The sequence below is a fragment of the Xenopus tropicalis genome, chromosome 2, assembly GCF_000004195.4.
Source record: "Xenopus tropicalis strain Nigerian chromosome 2, UCB_Xtro_10.0, whole genome shotgun sequence".
NCBI classification, from domain to species: Eukaryota; Metazoa; Chordata; class Amphibia; order Anura; family Pipidae; genus Xenopus; species Xenopus tropicalis.
In genome coordinates, this window is record NC_030678.2 from 66,857,037 (window position 1) to 66,875,976 (window position 18,940).

General features: G+C 41.1%; 1 protein-coding gene across 2 annotated transcripts in view; it reads left to right on the plus strand.

The window, feature by feature from the left end:
* The window catches only part of pik3c2b (phosphatidylinositol-4-phosphate 3-kinase catalytic subunit type 2 beta), a 318,516-nt gene that overhangs the window by 229,396 nt on the left and 70,180 nt on the right, over window positions 1-18,940 (plus strand). The window contains exons 10-12 of one of the 2 annotated variants that reach the window (XM_031896849.1): window positions 8,312-8,481; window positions 9,210-9,366; window positions 16,106-16,566. In XM_031896849.1, coding sequence (XP_031752709.1) covers window positions 8,312-8,481; window positions 9,210-9,366; window positions 16,106-16,270 — 492 coding nt within the window. In that variant the 3' untranslated portion in view covers window positions 16,271-16,566. Of the gene's footprint in view, window positions 1-8,311; window positions 8,482-9,209; window positions 9,367-16,105; window positions 16,567-18,940 lie in introns of those variants that run through there. The other variant, XM_031896848.1, reaches the window with a different exon arrangement.

Genomic DNA, 18,940 nt, shown 5'->3' on the forward strand with positions numbered 1-18,940 from the left:
GCAGATAAGGGCCCCTCAACATAGTTGAAAAACAACAAATTGGGCTGCTTTAGATGCCCAACATGTATATCTTGCCGCTATATGACACCAGGGGTGAGTTTTACACACCCCCATACGGGACAGCGGTTCAAGATTCGGCATCACATCACTTGCACTACCACACACGTAATATTACGTGTCCATGTGGGCTCTCATACATAGGCAAGACTGATCTTATGTTACGCCTACGTATGGATGCCCATAGATCAGCTATTAATACAGCCTACCGGAATAATATAACTGAAACCTGTAGCTAAGCATTTTTTGGAATTGGGTCATAGATTGCCCACATTTAGGTATATAGGCCATTGACCATGTACCAATGCCTAGACGCGGAGGAGACAGATCTAGATTATTGCTGCAGCGTGAATCTTTTTGGATTAAGAAACTTGCTACTTTTTCACCGAAGGGACTAAATGAGTATTGTTCCCTTAACTGCTTTTTAGAGATCAGATTTATTATAATGTATTTTAACAAGTAATGTATTCTTTATTTGTGTATAATCATGTATGTATTATCTGCTGTGCAGGCAATAGTCCTACTTCCCTTGATTAAAGCATACTGTATGTTATGCTCGTCAGGGGCAGTGGGACTAAATGGCTGATACGAGTCATGGGGGTGGGGTTAATTTTGTATATAAAGTTTAATTGAGTGGATTTGTATTTAGGGTATGACTTTGTGAACAAGGTCCTAGACCAGGACCAAGACGTTGATGTACTAATCATGTAGTTATTTACAATAAAGTGGATTAATTGAGCCGGGAGTTCGCATAATCTTTTAAAAAATGTATATATGTAGGGAGGTAGTGCTGGGTCCCTGCACTTACCCCCCTCCTGCAGCTGTTCCCTGTAGGGGAGCAGGCACTGAGCCTGAGTCTGTGTGTTGTGAGCTGCTGCCTAGCAACAAGCTGAACAGCAAGCTCAGGGCTGCAGGAAGTTGCAAAGCAGCCTGGGAGCCACAGAAAGGAAAAGGAAGCTGGAAAGCCTGGCAGAGGAAGTCAGGAGGAGGAGAAAGAAAGTTCCAGAGCTCCAGAAGCTGCAAGTGGGCTCAGAGAGAGGAGCAGCACAAGAAGAAGCTGTCTTTAGGAACAGGCTGGTACAGGGAAGGCAGATCCTGTACCTGGAGAGACAGAGATCATGTGAGGAGTCCTGATTGGAGGAACAAACACCTGCAGGGGAATCCCATCTGAGTACCTAAAAGGGCTAGTAGTCGCACTGCATGTCTGTAAGTGCTGGACTCGCCTGAAGGTTCTGTGTGAAGCAGCCACAGAGATCCCTGGAGTGAGTATAATTAAAGTGACCGTAATAAAGGAGCACTTGAAGATTTACAGTATATAGACTGTTTCCTTTGGACTGAGCTAAAGACTTTACATAGTTAGTGAGATAGCTTGCGCTGGCACAGATATTTAGTAAGGCCCTTATTGCCACTTTGATAGGAGTGTTATGTGTATTAGTTTCCCCTTTATTTCAGATAAAAGTTATTTCGTTTATCAAGTACTGTGTGTGCATTATTATTGTTCCTAGTGGGGCCACCCGGGCACTCCCGGATCCCACTAGGTGGAGGCACTGTGCTAATAAGTACTAGGTACCCAGTCTCTCCCAATACCACTGCGGAGTGATTCAGGTTTGTCCCGTGCCATCAGGTAAGCGCCACACGTGGAGTGTAACACTGTCAAAAGTGCCATAAGCGGTGAGGATAGGGTTACATATATATGTTGTAAAGTTCAGGGGATAAGGGATCGCCTGTGCACTAAGGCCACACCACAGCAGTTGAATAAATGTCCATTTATTTCTGGATCACACTCAGATAAGCTTTGTCTTCAGCAAGTATAACAATAAAGGGGAAATATACCTATCATCCAGGAGTCCTGTACATACCCCCCCCCCCCCCTCTGCCTCAACACCACAGGTTCCTAAACAATGTACCCGGGACAGTGCATCTGCATTTCGATGTAGTTTCAGTAAACCAGATATCTTGGAGGGCTAAGAACCAATTTGTCGTCCTGGCATTGGCATCCCTATTGTTTCTTATTGAGGTCAGGGGTGCATGGTCTGAGACCAAACGGAATCTCCTTCCAAGAAGGTATTAGTGTAAGAAGTCCAGGGCCCACTTTATGGCTAGGCACTCCCTTTCAACTACTGTATAATTTTTCTCCGCAGGAGTCAACTTCCTACTGAGGAAGGCTTTTGCGTGTTCTTCCCCAATTGACATTCTGCGACAGCACATCCCCAAGGCCAACATCGGATGGGGTGTTGGCACAATGTAGACTTAAGTTCTTTAAAGGCCTGTTCTGCATTGTCATTTCACTTTATCATGACAGACTTCTGGCCCTGAGTCAAGTCTGTCAAAGGAGCAGCCAGGGTAACAAAATTGGGCACACACCGTCTGTAATAGCCCACTATGCCCAAGAAGGCCCTTACCTGTCTCTTAGTTAGTGGTTGAGGCTAATTCAGAATTGCCTCCACTTTGTTTAATTGGGGTTTTACCATTCCCCTTCCTAGAATGTACCCTAAGTATCGGGCTTCCTCCATCGCTATAGCATATTTTTCTGGATTTACGGTGAACCTACCTGTTTTTAAGGAGTTTAGCACTGCTTGGACTTTTGGCAGTTGGGATTCCCAATCAGTACTAAAAATTACAATGTCATCTAAGTAAGCTGATATGAACTTAAAGTGGGAGAGCTATTATTTGTCCATTGCCCGTTGAAAGGTAGCTGGGGCAGTCTGAATCACAAAAGGCATCCTTTTATACTGAAAATGCCCTTCTGGGGTGGAGAAGGCAGTTTTCTCCCTAGCCTCTCGGGTTATAGGTATTTGCCAATACCCTTTAGTAAGATCAAGGGTGGTGATAAACCTGGCTGGTACTAACCTCTCAATAAGTACATCAACCCGGGGCATAGGGTAGGCATCAAATTTGGATACCTCATTCAACTTCCGGTAATCATTACAAAACCGTATAGTCCCATTGGGCTTGGGGACTAGTACAGTTGGACTTGACCAGTCACTCTGTGACTCCAAATTCCAACATTTTTGTTATTTCATACGTCACTGCTCGTCTGCAAGCTTTAGGGATGCAATATGGTTTTACCCAGACCTTTTCATTGGGCTCAGTGCTCTATGACATTTGTAAGTCAGAGAAAAATTCCCCCCTTCCCCCCAGAGGTTAGCTCAGTCTCCTGGCTTGAATCCTCAGACACAACCTATTCATCAGGTACACTTTTTAACATTTCATGATTCAAAACATTTTGTTTTGACGGTTCCACATGTTCCCCTTCTGGTAAGGGTGCAGTGAAAGTGTTGTTTTTACCTGTAACTCTGTATTGGTTCAGACTCATTTCATTTGTACTTTTCCCCCACAGTTCCCCAAGGATAACCTGGTGCACCAGTTTTTTTACCACACCAATCTCATGAGTAACGGTGCCGCAAGCAGTGCCAATTGTCACTGGCAATAGTGGATATGTGCGAGTGTCCCCATGTATGCAAATTACACTAAGAGTTTTTGCACCCTGTCTAACATGGCTTTACCAGGAACATTGTTCACATAAACTTTACATTCAAAACACCCCTCAGACACCGCTGGGCATGCAATGCAAACCTGTTGAGCATAAAAGGATACTCTCTGCAGGGCACTACAATGCATTGGTTCCTCCTGTAAGGGACACTAAGCCCGAATGTGTCCCCCCGAATGTGTCCCCACTGCCAACACTGCACACCCCCAGACCTCTGGGGTGTTGTGGGGCCTGGCTCTGATACAGGAGGAGCTACTGAAGATACCCTTTCGCTGTCCTTCATGCTGGTTCCAGGGGTCCGCAGAGGCCCTCTTCTTGAGGTTGTAGGTGATCTCATCTCACGTGAAGAAGCAGACGCACGGCGACTGGCAGGGGCAAGTAGCTCCTCGGCTACAGTGTAGTAGTAGTGTAGTCCACCATCTCGACTAGTTGCTCTGCTGTTTTTGGGTCTCTGTTGCACACCCACCTCTAGAGGTCAAAGGGAAGAGACTGAAAATACCAGTTCAACACAACCCACTCCACAATTTGGGGGCCCGACAGGGATTTAGGCTGCAGCCATTTGGTCACTAGCTGTACCAGATCATGCATCTGGGAATGAAGGGAAAGCTTTGCTTGAAAAGTCCAGTTGTGCACCCGCTGGGTTCTAACTGCTGTAGTTACCCCAAGGCGAGCCAGAATCTCCCCTTTAAGCCGTTTATAGTCCATGGCATCCTGAGCGGAAAGGTAAGCCTTTTGATGTACACCAGACAGGAAAGGAGCAATGAAGCCAACTCAATTATCCTGGAGCCACTCCTCTCTTTCTGCTGTTCTCTCAAAAGTAGTTAGAAATGCTTCAACATCATCACTGGGGGTTAATTTCTGTAGGTAATCACTTGCCCCGGTAACCCCTTGACTACCTGGGGTGATGGCTGCTTGCTCCCTCCCATGAGTTAGCTGTTGCACTGCCTCAGTCAGTAGCTTTAACTGAGCACCTGAAGTTTCCTGCTGAACTGTAACACTCTGCTGAAGTTGGATTGTGGCACTTGCCAACAGGTGCACCAACTCCTCTATTGCAACAGAGAGCTATAGTTTTTCAAAGGTCACAGGTAAAATAAAGTGGCCTTTTCTGTAGTGCATATGCCAACATCCGAGCACCAGTTCAGGGGATAAGGGATCGCCCATGCGCTAAGGCCACACCACAGCAGTTGAATAAATGTCCATTTATTTCACACTCAAATGTGATTTACTGTATATCACACTCAAATAAGCTTTGTCTTCAGCAAGTTTACAGGGTAACCCTTTTGAAATAAAAAATAACAAAAGTGGTATAATGGTGATACCTTTATTGGCTAACTAAGATAATCATAGAAAGCTTTCAGAACATTTTAGTTCCTTTTCAAGCTGATGTTCTGAAAGCTTGCTATGATCTTAGTTAGCCAATAAGACTAACCAACGTTTCGGTCCCTCCTGGGACCTTAAAGGTCCCAGGAGGGCCCGAAACGTTGGAACGCACGGTAAATAAATAAATAGAAGAATTGCTGTGAAATGGTTTACCTTTGTACATGTGTAAAGGCTAAATAAACACATTTCTACAGTTACCAGTGTACTGCTAGATTTTTTTTTTTTTTTTTGCTCAATACGTTGTTTTTATTGAATAGTTTTGCAGGGTACATACATGCAGTAATTACTGTGCATTAAAGTAAACAAGCTTATAATATTTCAGACTTACAATCATTTATACTATTTTCATGCAAGGGTTTTCCCTCTAGCATAACTCCCCTTATAAGTACCATGTTGGCCTGTTTTGGGTTATAGTTTGTGGGGTAGGGTTTGTGGTAGGTTTACTAGAGTTAAGTGTTATATGTTGTCTGCCCAGTGACGCCAGATTTGGATGTATTTCAGCATCTGTCCTTTTTTGTCCAGTATGGTTCTTTCGAGTGAAGCTAGGTCCTCCATTGCTTTTTTCCATTCTTGGATAGAGGGAGGCGCTATATCTTTCCAGTGGAGGGTTAAAATCCTTTTAGCTTGGAACAGTGCCTTGGTGATAAAGATTTTCGTGTGTAGATCCAAAGAGGCATTGAGGTCAAGTACCAGGAGACATTTTCTGGCATCACTAGGGCCCCACTCTGGAATTTTGCTCGTTAACCATTCACAAACCCCATCCCAGTAGATTCTTAGTTGTGGACATCCCCATAGTGTATGTACCAGTGTGGCTATTTCAGTCTTACATCTAGGGCAGTAGGGGGAATTGAGTACCTTCATTGTATGGAGTCTTTGTACTGTATAGTATTGTGTAAAGTTGTAGAAGTTTGTGTCTCTGAGAGAATGATACTATCAGAGGGGTGTTCAGTACCCACTCCCACTGATCATCTGAAATTGTCCCCAGCTCCTCTTCCCAACGGGTTCTAGAGCGTAGCTCAGTGTCTCCGTAGGTGGGTTTACTGAGCAGTTTGTACAGGAGAGATAGCTTGCCTCTTTGCATGGGGTTTAGCAGGCTATCTATCATCGGGGAGTCGTTAACCTCGAGACTCGCTGCTGGCAGGTTCGCTGTTAGGGCTGTTCTAAGTTTATGGTACATTAGCCATTGGTTTAGTGGCAAGTGTTTGGTGTTATGCAGGCTCAGAAATGGAACGATTTGGCCGTTCTCCCAGATATCTCCTAGGGTAGTAATTTCGAGGGATCGCCATATTTCGGGGGGATTACTCTTTGCCAACTTGGGGAAAGTGGCATTGTGCCATAGTGGTGTTTGTGGTGGGTGGCCCGTATACTTTATCAGTTTATGGGCAGTGGATATCACCGAGCGCTGTAGTGCGATGATTGGAAGGAGTTGGCTGTTTTTTTGCTTAGTTAGTAGAGTGTGCCAAGGTGCTCCCTGGCAGTTAGTTGCTTGTGCCCATAGCTGGTAAAGTGGGGGGACTGCTGGATTTTTTACATTGATTTTTAACCACTTGGCAGGAGAGAGGTCTTCTGGATTAGCACCTGATGCTTCCATAAATGGACTTCATATAGGTGGTTTGAGCTCTCCATCTTTGTGCCACCTTATAACTTTTGACAGAAAGGAAGGAAGAGCATGTGGGGCTTTTTGTTCTCCAAAGACAATGCAGTGACCACCATAATATAAGATTTACTTATATGAGTAGATTAATCATAACTGAAAAACTTGGACAGGCACTCCAAAAATACTAGCAATGACGGTTCAAATAAAGTAAAAACATATGTTTATTGAGTATTACATGTCTATAAAAAGCCTGACATGTTTTATGTTACAAGGCACAGACTCAGGCAAGGCACCAAAAACCAGTGTTTTAACTGTACCCATAATATCCCCACTTTTGGTCTTTAGCTAAAAGTGAAAGCCAACAACCTCCATAAGATTTATTTACAAAATCTCAGAATTCGGCTGTTCCAGCTCAGTAGGTTTACCCCCAAAGGTAAAGTAAAAGCTAGGGTAGGGAAGTATTTGTACAGATGCCTTTTGCTTATCATAAGTAAAATAACAAAAAAAAAACAATTGCAAAAACAACTAAGGGCTCTGGCACACGGGGAGATTAGTCGCCCGCGACAAATCTCCCTTGTCACGGGCAACTAATCTCCCCGAGTTGCCGTGACCCGCCATGGCACACGCGGCGGCGCGATTTCGGTTGGGTATCAACGCATTGGTGCATTTATGCAGTCCTCACCCAAAAAAGTTTCTTGGGCCCACTGTATCATCAGCCTTGATCTGACTCATCACATGGGACCTCAGCAAACAAGTAGAGCTCACCTTAAGTCCATCAAAGTCCAAGCTTTTCAATCAGATTGCTTCTGGATAATTTATTGAACCTGAATTTAAATGGGACTTAACCCTTGCTTTGATCACTGAAGCAAGAAATTGGTTAAAGCAAAAATCTTTATTTCCCCACTATCAAAACATAAAAATTCTTTTAAAATGTACATACCCCATAAAAACAAAGCAGCAATAGTAGAAGGAGCGCCCCTCCATGTTGTATTAATCACCTTTTTAACATTCGTGTAATATGCATATATGTCCTTATAGCACATCAGTACACATGTATAACACATATAACACATGGTTATAACAAAATAACATTCCCCAAATTATAGCATATATATATATTGATATATTTGATAAAATATCAAAAATGCCCAAAGAAAAAAAGATGTGCATGAATGCCCTAATGTAAATTTATTGTTGTATTAGACACCCAATATGGTACCTGTCCGTCTTAATTATTTCAAATGTTAATAAAAGTTCCAAAGGAGTTTTTTTTTCCCCACAGTTCAATAGAACAATGAGTTAAATAGTATCATGTGCCTACTCCTGAACTTGTAATCCAGTTGCTTGAGATTATTATTATATCCTCTCAATATCAACATCCATACATGTCCAATCAAGGATATGCAATGTCCCCCAACATGGCCCCCCAACCTTCAGGACTTGCCGCCAAACACCTTGACGACTGTTTTGCTATAAATGTAAACCTTATCTGTGCTCAAAAAAAAAAAAAAAAAACCACACCAGTGAATAGATACAAAAAAACGTATTTCTAATATCAATATATAGTGATTGATTTTAGCTGCCCTCCTCCGTACTAACCCTAAAGTGTTCAAAAATTGTTTCAAAAAGAGTTGGTTACTAAGCGCCAACTCTTTTTGAAACGACTGGTTTGCTATAACTATAGCTTTCTCGAGTCTTGGATAATTTACTTGTGATGCTTCAATAAATTATTATATACCTTTTTTTCATTTTCAGTAAACAGTGATGCAGTCTTTTTTGTACGGCAGGCAGTTGTGAATTTTATCTACTCATGTGCTGGATGCTGTGTAGCAACATATGTACTGGGTATCTGTGATCGGCATAATGACAACATCATGCTGAAGACAAGTGGGCATATGTTTCATATTGACTTTGGCCGCTTTCTTGGACATGCGCAGATGTTTGGCAACATTAAGCGGTAAGAATACTAATCTACACTTGTGATAATGCGTGCAGCCAATAATATAGCTCCTACTCTATGGGTCAAATATATATACTGTATACCAACTAGTAATAATAATTAAACACAATGCAAAGATACAGTTGTTCTAAACTGAAAATCTTGGTTACGTGTTCTGTATTTATTTTAGATGTTGATCAAAGACAGGTATTGAATTTATTGTTAAATGCCCAGTACCAGATTTTTTCCAAAATCAGAAGGTATTCCTTAAAGTGTGTTCTTATTTTTTTTTATTGATTTACTGTTGCTGAATAATAATAAGTCTTACAGATAATTACAACTTGCCCAGCATAAATCCATGTTAAAGGAGCTCTCCAACCAGAATTTGTTACATAGTATAATTCTAAGCAACTTTCCAATACACATTACTTATACATATTCAGTAGTTTTCTGGTTCTGAATCTAATTTTGCAGAATTCAGCTCCAGGTGCCACCTGGATATTATGAAGATTGGCTTGATATTTCTTTACATAGGTGTAGAATAATGAATGTTTAGGTCAGTGACAAAGAGTGAGATTCCCAATAATTTCTGTCCATGAAATTTATGTGCAGTAAATGTGTCAACAATAAGGGGTGTGTCTTAAATAAATAGAAGGGTGATACTTCTGGACATATATTCATTTTAGCATCATGTATATTGTCCCTTTAAATTATTTTGGTTGTATATAACCTCCCTACCTTTGCAGTGATCGTGCTCCTTTTGTCTTCACATCTGACATGGCATATGTCATCAATGGAGGAGATAAACCATCCAGTCGCTTCCAGGACTTTGTTGATTTATGTTGTCAGGCCTATAATCTTATCCGCAAGCACACTCATCTGTTTCTTAATTTGCTGGGACTGGTGAGTCATTCTATGTTTGAGCTATTCATTTTAACTTATTATAGGGATTTTTGTGACAAAGTGTGCAGAACTAGAACGAGGCACTATAAAGGTGACAATGATTTTATGGTGTATTTTTAATACTTTATTACACTCTGTACATTGCAAATGATTAATTATGCCATTTAGAATATTATTCTTGAACCAATACATTGGTAATAATTATGTGTAGGCAGCCATCTCAGTTTATTATGCATGATCGTATACTTTTAAACAGCCAGCACAGCACAATGCAAGCCCTTTTAGGAAGCTATTGTTTCTCCTTTTTAATGTTATCTAATCTTCCATGTCCAGATCTACAATTCAATTGTGTATTTTAGCTGCCAGAAAAATGCTACAAAAAGATCACCTATGCCACTTACTATTATACATTGAAGCTGTCTGACATAGCACATTAGAGCATTTTAATAACCACCTGTAGTTTCAGGGTTTGCTATGAGGTCTGTGGTCATTTTGTCTGCCAGCAGTCAGGACACTTAAAATGCCACTTAATAATGCCAAATGAAAATCACCTTGAGTGACATACATGAAGCAGTGAAAAGCAGACCTCCCCCGGTCACCTCCATGGTCAACCAATATAACATTTAATGTTATCAGAAGTCATGACAGACATACTGTACAGCGCTATTTTAATCACCACCGATTTTTCCAGACAGTAGCAGCACTCAAACTCCACAGTCTCCATGTGCTGCAGCCCTAAGGTTGCCACCTTTGCTAGTGGCTAAACCCATATAAAGCATGTTGAATTAGAGGTCAGCCTGAAAAACGCCTGCGCTTTTACGTTTTCAGGCCAACCTTGGATCCGCTCCACTGTATGTACTGCACTTAGGCGGATACTGTGGTTTTCAGTGCAGGCACGCAGAGCAGCATAGGGAATCTTGCCCTAATATTTAAATGTGTTTAATTTACTGGTCAGATATTCGGGTTTCACAACTGAAAAGACAGTTGAGACCCAAACAAGCCTTAGAAAAACCGAACTGTTTGGGTCAAAACCGAACAGGCAGATTGGGTTCTTTGTCACCTTCAAGATATATTGCTCCCTGCAGACCAGAAAATACTCTTTAATTTCTCCCTATGTGCAAACATTTTTGCAATTTTAACTATTTCTACATCTGCTGGCCAGCACAAACAAAAAAAAAATCTTTTTTGTCCTACACAATTCTCAGAAAAACCAAACTAACTGAAAGTTATATCCCATATGGCCCCCCCTCAAGTAACTGATTGGTTACTGACATTTTAGAGTCAGCTTAGAGAGCTGTAAAGGAGGAAGTAGTGTTCTGGCTATTATGTTAGACATTTGCCCACTCCAGTCTTTATTAATTACATTTTGGCTATACTGAAATCATTTTTTATTTTGTGCAGTCTATCTATTTTACCCAGTTTCATTTTTACACTGAATTGTTCCTTTAAGCCTTAAACCTTTAACTTGTGCAATACATTTTGAAACCTATTGCAAACTTCAAACATTTGCTTAAAATACTTTTTACCTGATTTTTTTTTAACAAATTGTTTTGTATGCTCTGGGTTTGTTAAAGGTAAAGGAAAGGTAAAAAGTAAGCTTTATCAGAAAGGTCTATGTAAATACAGCCATAAGCACTCACAAAAAAAGGCTGCACCGAGTCCTCTATCAAAAGAAACAAAGGATTTCTTGTCTTCTTTTGTCTACACATGTACTGCGGTATCAGACTTCATTCCTGGGCCAGAGTCTGCGCAGCTCTCCCCCCTCCCATAAGAATTCACTCCCCCTCCCATCAGAATGTGTGATCTATGCTACCAGCAGCACAGAAGCTACAGAGACCAAGCTACAATGGCAGCTGCTATCTTAAATGGAGGGAGCTTCTAGGGCTGTTTACCCAGGCATGGTAAAGCTTTATGCTGAATAAATATAGTGTTCTATTGTCAAATATTCAGTTTGGGAATCAGCTAAGATTTGCCCTTTTTCACCAGTGAAATGTGTTGTTCATTCAAATGCAAATCATTCTGGGAACTTTGAGTATAAAAGGTTGCTCCCAGTCAGCAAGAGTCAGCACTGCACTGCTGCATGTGATACTATGCTTTATTGAGCTGTGTACTACTTTTCATTCTGTCTTAAAGAAAGAGCAGTGTAAAAATAAAACTAGGTAAATAGTTAGGCTGTGCAAAATAAAAAAAACAAAAAACATTTTTTAATCTAGTTAGCCAAAATGTGATCTATAAATTCTGCAGTGAATGGATGTTTAATGTAATAGATGGAACACAACTTCCTCTTTTGCATCTTTCTAACCTATTAGTCGGCAACAAGAACAAGAGCAAGAAACTGTCCTGACCTGCATGCTCAAGATTAAAAGCAGACTAATGTAACCCTATCCTCACCGCTTCGGGCACTTTTGACAGTGTTACACTACACGTGTGGCGCTTACCTGATGGCACGGGACAAACCTGAATCACTCCGCAGTGGTATTGGGAGAGACTGGGTACCTGGTACTTATTAGCGCAGTGCCTCCACCTAGTGGGATCCGGGAGTGCACCTATGGGGGCCCCACTAGGAACAATAATAATGCACACGCAGTACTTGATAAACGAAATAACTTTTATCTGAAATAAAGGGGAAACTAATACACATAACACTCCTATCAAAGTGGCAATAAGGGCCTTACTAACTAGCTTTGCCAGCGCAAGCTGTCTTACTAACTGTGTAACGTCCTTTAGCTCAGTCCAAAGGAAAGTTTATATGCTTTAAATCTTCAAGCGCTCCTTTATTACTGTCACTTTAATGATACTCACTCCAGGGATCCCTTTGGGTGATTCACACTGAATCTTCAGGCGAGTCCAGCACCTACTGACATGCAGTGCGACTACTAGCCTCTTTAGCTACTCATATGGGATTCCCCTGCAGGTGTTTGTTCCTCCAGTCAGGACTCCTCACAGGATCTCTGTCTCTCCAGGTACAGGGTCTGCCTTCCCTGTACCAGCCTGTTCCAAAAGCCAGCTTTTCTTTGTGCAGCTCCTCTCTCTCAGCCCACGTGCAGCTTCTGGAGCTCTGGGACTTTCTCTCTCCTCCCCCTGACTTCCTCTCCCAGGCTGCTTTGCAACTTCCTGCAGCCCTGAGCTTGCTGTTCTCAGTGCCGGCTCCCCTACAGGGAACAGCAGCAGGAGGGGGGTATGTGCAGGGACCCAGCACTACTTCCCTACACTAACTTAACAGTTATGTCCCATTTTGGCCCTTCAAGTAATTGACTGTCTAAGGCCCCATACACATGGGCATTTCACCCTGAATTCCCCTACAGTGGAGTTTTTCGGCTTTTCAGCCTGTACTGACACAAGTGTATGTAAGTGCTGAACGTGGGTGAAAGGCATCATGTTGCTTTTCACCTGCCTTCAAGGCTTACATGCACCTGTGTTAGTACAGTACAGGTCTATAAGAAAGAATAGATTGTGTTTAGTCCTGTGCTTCCCTGCAGTGGAACAGAGGAGAATTCCACCACAGGGCAACACAGGGTGAATTGCCCGTGTGTATGAGCCCTAACAAGAATACAGGGGGAAACATGTTTTCAAATTATACCAGTTAATAGTGCTCCTATTTCATTTTGGTCTCTTCTTACTGCTTCACTGCAAGTTGAGATAATGTCAAACTCCCTTTCCCCTCTAGAATTTCAAAATATGCAAACAGAGGCAAGTCTGGACAGCCTGTCTATAGAACAATGGGCAGCTAATGAGACACCAGCTCTCCCGACACCTATCCCGACGGATCTCAATGTTTCTGTTCTGCTCTGTTTTAGGCAAATAGCATGCACCAGTGAATAAACTACCTTGCTGACATTAGTGTGTGGAGACAAGCAAAACTGCTCATGCTGCCTTCAGTCTTTAAGGGCAATGGCAGGTAGGGTCATAGGCGGATGGTGACTTTTTTGTTTGGGGAAGCTAAAGACGGGCCATACAGAGTCTGACCTACAGCTAATGTGAGACTTAGTGGATTTGCTGCTGGTGTAAAAAATTAACCCCCTAACTACCTCTTGCGGTTCCCACTGACTCCCAGGGATTCTGTGCAAAAGTGTGGTGGGAGGGCTTTTTTACATTAAAATGCTTAGGATGTAAAAGTATTCATACGTGCGCTTCTGTTAGGGGTTCTCCATCCATTTGTGTTTGTGATCAGTTAGCTTAAAGGGGTAGGTCACCTTTAAATTAACTTTTAATATAATGTAGACATTGATATTCTGAGACAATTTGCAATTGGTCCTCTTTTATTTTTAATGGTTTTTCAGTTATTTAGCTTATTGTTCAGCAGCTCTCCATTTGGTATTTCAGCAGCTATCTGGTTGCTAGGGTCTTATTTATACTAGCAACCAGGTAGTGGTTTAAACAAGAGATGGGAATATGAATAGTTAAGGGGCCTGCATGGAAAAATAAGAAATAAAAAATTACAATAATAATAAAATTGTAGCCTCACAGAGCAATACTTTTTGGCTGCCGGGGTCGGTGACCCCCATTTGAAAGCTGGAAAGAGGCAGAAGAGAGAGGAAAATTTCTCAAGCACTATAAAAATATAAAAAGGCCATTCTATAACATACTAAACGTTAACTTAAAAATGAACCTCCCCTCTATATTTGTTTACGTTAGTTTTCTAGACAGGGTACTGACATCCCAGGCACATTATATACAGCGAGACGCAGTCTGTATTTACAAAACCGGCATATTACATGCCAGAAGCAGTGGGTACGGATGGCAGATATTCTGGCCCTGGCTCTATAACACTGGCACCAATACACAACTAGAAATGAACAAAACAATGACAAAAGTAAAAAAAAAACAAAATAGTAAGTTCAAAAAACAACAAATATATAAAAGCACAATGAGTTTTTTCAGGGGGAAAGAGTTAACCATTCATATGTTAGGGTAGGGGATAGGGATATTATAAATGTCGGATAAGGCAAAAAAAACAATTTAATTTCAACTAGTGATTTAGCCTTTAGAACTGTATAGTACCTGTGTATACAGCGCCTGGGTATAGCGCCTGGGTATAGCACCTGTGTACAGTACCTGTATATAGTACCTGTGGGAGTGGAATAAAATCTGCAGCAAAAGTTGAGAGTTGGTTCTCAGGTAAAGTTACAGTCTGCAGATTCTTCTTTTCAGTCTTCATTTCTGCACTGCCTTCAGTTTGCAAAATCTCCCGATCCCTGTGCGCATCTGTGCTTTGATTGGTCAATTTTACTGTCTGTCAAGAAAGCTGTGCTCTGATTGGAGAATCCACAAGAAGAAAGATCCAGTTGGAGCACAGCATAATCGGCTTGCAGGTACAGAAGGTTTCCAGGGCAGTGCAGAGACGGAGTGAGGTTTTGTTTTTTGCGAAGCAGGTTTGGGGAGGCTTAGCCTTTGCTTTTGTGCCTTTAAGCTATTGTGCACCCAATGGAGAACAAAGAACCTTTGAATTATGCCCTATGTGAATTGTCATGTTAGAACAGACTACTCATGCATTTACACACTTATTACTCACTGTAATTCACTTAAGGGCATTCAGTAGTATTACTGGGTGTTTTGTCACCAGCAGGGTACTTGTACAGTAATGCTGTAATGTGCGATTTTGGGACTTGAATCTATTGTATTTGCTGCTTTAGTCCGACTAAATTTAAATCATTAGACATAAGTTTTGTCAGGAGCGCTCTGCTCCACCTGACCTGATCTTTTGCCTGAATATAACTTTGCTAAGCTTTGTTAACCCCTTGGATACTGAATATTGGACTACCTATACACAGCTTCCTCCTTGGTCCTCTACATGCTGGAGGGCAAAGCACTGGAATGGGCATCTGTTCTCTGGGAAAAATGTTCTCCCCTTATTAACAAATAAATAAGGTTGAGGAGACTGCCTCATACAGACAAAAGCAAACAAAAGGAATTCTGGGAATGAATTCCAAACTCTTAAAAAAATCCCATTTACATGGGTTTATCCTATAGGCTACAGCTCACCCACTGGGTTTGAAGCTGAAGCCAGGACAATAGCTGATCAGATTCCCAACTGGCCCCTCACAACAACATTTTTTGGGCCCCCCTCCTCCCACGCCCCCAATGGCCCCTCCCGCTGTGAACCCTCACATCAGTACAAAGGACACACAGACATTGTTAGCCAGGGCCCCCTAAAACATTCGTGGTCCTTCCCCAAATTACTCATACTATGCATACTACTGCTAAGTTTTATTTTTAACTCAGGCAAGTTTGGGAAGGCTAAGAAAGCTGCCATACTATTTGCATACTTATTTGCATACGTATGAGGCGGTCTCCTCAACCCAATTAGCTTGTTCGTGAATCCCCACTCCTGGCTCTACCTAAGCTGATCAGAAAACCCTGCACTACACTGATGAGCCCCAAAAAGGGCGAAACTGGTCTGTAGTTGGGAATCTGATCAGCTATTATCCTGGCTTCTGCTTTAAACCCAGTGGGTGAGCTTTAGCCTATAGGATAAACCCATGTAAATGGGACAAAGCCCATGTAAATGGGACTTTTCTAGGAGCCTTAAGGAATTTCTTCCCAGAATCCTGTTATGACTTAATGATAAGATGGAAATCTAAGCAACTGGCAAGCTTTGGTAAAATCTTTGGTTTTTCTGCCCCAATGTCCTGCTGAGAGTACCATATCTAATAATAATAATATAATATAATAAATATATTTAATTAACGTATTCTTTAAAACCCTAATAAAGTACAATAATTACTTTCCGCTATTTCAGCGATTTAAATCTGGACTCCTGCGCTTAATATCCGACCATATCCACTGGAGAAGTCTGAGGTCCATTTGGAGGGCAAACCGATGTTCCAACCTCTGCATCAGCCTGCGGAGGATTACCTTTTTCCTTTCATGGACCCCTACGATCCCCAGCGGCTGCCTGTCATAGGATTCGCGCAGGAGGTAGCGGCAGATGTAGCGCCTCTCCTCTGGTTGGAGATCTGATACCCCAGGCATGTTGGCTCTATGTGTCATTGCAGGCTCTGAGACAAAATGGCCGCAAGTCGCACCTATCACGAGATTCCAACGACTTCATGTTGCGACCGAATAGTCGCCAAAATATAACTTGTAATGTATTTGTGCAAATATTCGCCTCTATAGTAGGGAATATTATGGCAACTAAATATTCGTGACAAAATATGCGCCGCTATAGTACCATAATAATGCCATTACTTTTGTAAAATTACTGTATTAAAAATGACCATTTCCCTGCAAACTGGAGGCTGCATAACTCTAGGGGCAACACATACTTGAATAAATAACACTAGGGATGTAGCGAACATCGCCAAAAATGTTCGTGGACCCGTTCGCGGACTTTCGGCAAAACTCGCGAATATTTGCGAACTTTGCGAACCCCATAGACTTCAATGGGAAGGCAAACTTTAAAACCTAGAAAAGCCATTTCTGGCCAGAAAACTGATTTTAAAGTTGTTTAAAGGGTGCCACGACCTGGACAGTGGCATGCAGGAGGGGGATCAAGCAAAAATTTATCTGAAAAATACTTTGTAAAAAAAACGCCAAAAAAAAACGCAAGCTATTCCTATGTATACGCAAATGCGAAAAACCGAAGCGAAAAAATGCGGCGGAAAAAACGCGGCGAACCCAAAATGGTTCCGCGTTCGCGAACACCCGATGTTCGCACGAATTAGTTCGCCGGCGAACAGTTCGCTACATCTCTAAATAACACTGCTAAGTCCATATTTTATTGCCAAAAGCTAATTAACTGTACTTTTCTATAATTACCGCCTGCCTCAAGTAGGTGTTAATTTTCGCATAGACTAATGCGATATTTAGCGCGTCTAAGTGTTTGTGAATCATGCGTTAGTATTCATTTCTGCGCGCAGAATCATGCGTTAGTATTCATTTCTGTGTTAAAATTAACGCATGCGATAGCGCGTTAATTAACGCATGCAATACTGCAATAATGCGGTAATACTGTGAATCGCGCGCTAATTGTCGCGTCTATTTTAACGCAAAAAAGCATGCGATAAAAATTAACGCACTTTAGTGAATTAACCCTAATGTCTTTGTCTCAGAATAATTATGAGTGTTATGTGAGTATAGCTTTTCCTAGTAATTTTTGAATATATCAACTATTTTATTGGGATCATTAGTTAATACATTGTTTTTATCTTTAATTCTAATTAGTTTAGTATGTCTATCATGTAATTTTGTTTGATTGAAAAGCATATAATTAGCTTTGTTATTTAAATTACTATATTTAGCATGTAAATATGAAGCAAAAAAAGTGTTTCTAAAGTCAATCCAGGCCTTGAGGTCTTCAGGAACTTTTTTGTATTTTAAAGCATTCTCCATAGAGGGAAATTGTTTAAGGCGAAGATATAAATCTTTTTGCCTTTTACTTAGGTTTAGAAAGTTTTTTTGTACCTTACGATAATAATGAGACCTAAAAGATAAAATCTCTCCCCTAATCACAGCTTTCCAAGTTTCCCAAAACAATGGGAGATTATCTAAATGGTCAGGGTTATCTTTCAAAGGACTAGGGAAGGACCAAGAAACAAAACTTTTAGATGTTGTTGAATTGGAGAACTGGATAGAAACTGGTGCATGGTCAGATATATCAATGTTACCTATATCAGCTCTTATAATTTTACTTAGTAAATTATTTGATGTCAAAATATAATTTTGTTCCTATATTGTGGGGAGAGGAGAAAAAGGTAAAGTCTTTCTCTGTTGGATGGAAAATTCTCCAAGTATCATTTAGGCCAGTGTCTTTAAAGAATTCATGTAAAAGTTTAGATTTTTTGAAATGATCTTTAAATTTCCAGTCAGTTCTGTCAAGGGACCATAAATAAGATTCATTTAAGTCACCTGCTAAAATTAGATTAGTATGGGGAAGTGAAAAAATTTGTTGTTTAAGCCAGGAGAAGTATTCATTTTTGGCATTATATAATGATATGTGAGGGGTTAATTCCCCTTGGAGGATGAGGAAACCTTGATCTTGATCTGGAATTGGAGTGAGTTTGTAGTTTAGTAGGCTTCAGCTCTTCGGAAATCTTAGAATGGCGTGGTTTATCATATTTGCGGGCTCTCTGGCTATTAGAGTGGATTTTAGTTGTATTGTCTATTTTTCCATCAAGAGAAGTTTTGGTTACTTCCTTTCTTTACAGATAGTTGACAAAAGTGGATGCTTCTAAAGGATCATTAAAGATTCTTGTACCAGAAGGCAAAACGATTTTGAGTTTTGCAGGGTACATTAGAGAAAAGTTGATGTTGCTGTTTATCAGCGCTTGGCAGACCTTTGAGAATTCTTTACGTTTTTGAGAAAGGAAGAATGAATAATCCTGAAAAATAAGGATTCTTTTTCCTTCTAAATCTAGCATTTTCACTTTTTGTATGCTTGAAACAATCAATTTTTCTCAGAATAGTCTAAGTATTTGACAATTACAACTCTCGGTCTTGGGTTTTGAATGTCTTTTAATGGACCAATCCTGTGTAGTCTTTCAATCTTGAAATTGCCACATTCTGGAGGAAGTCCAAGTTTATGAGGAATTGTTTAGGAGACAAGATTATACAGAGAATCATTCTGGAAAGATCG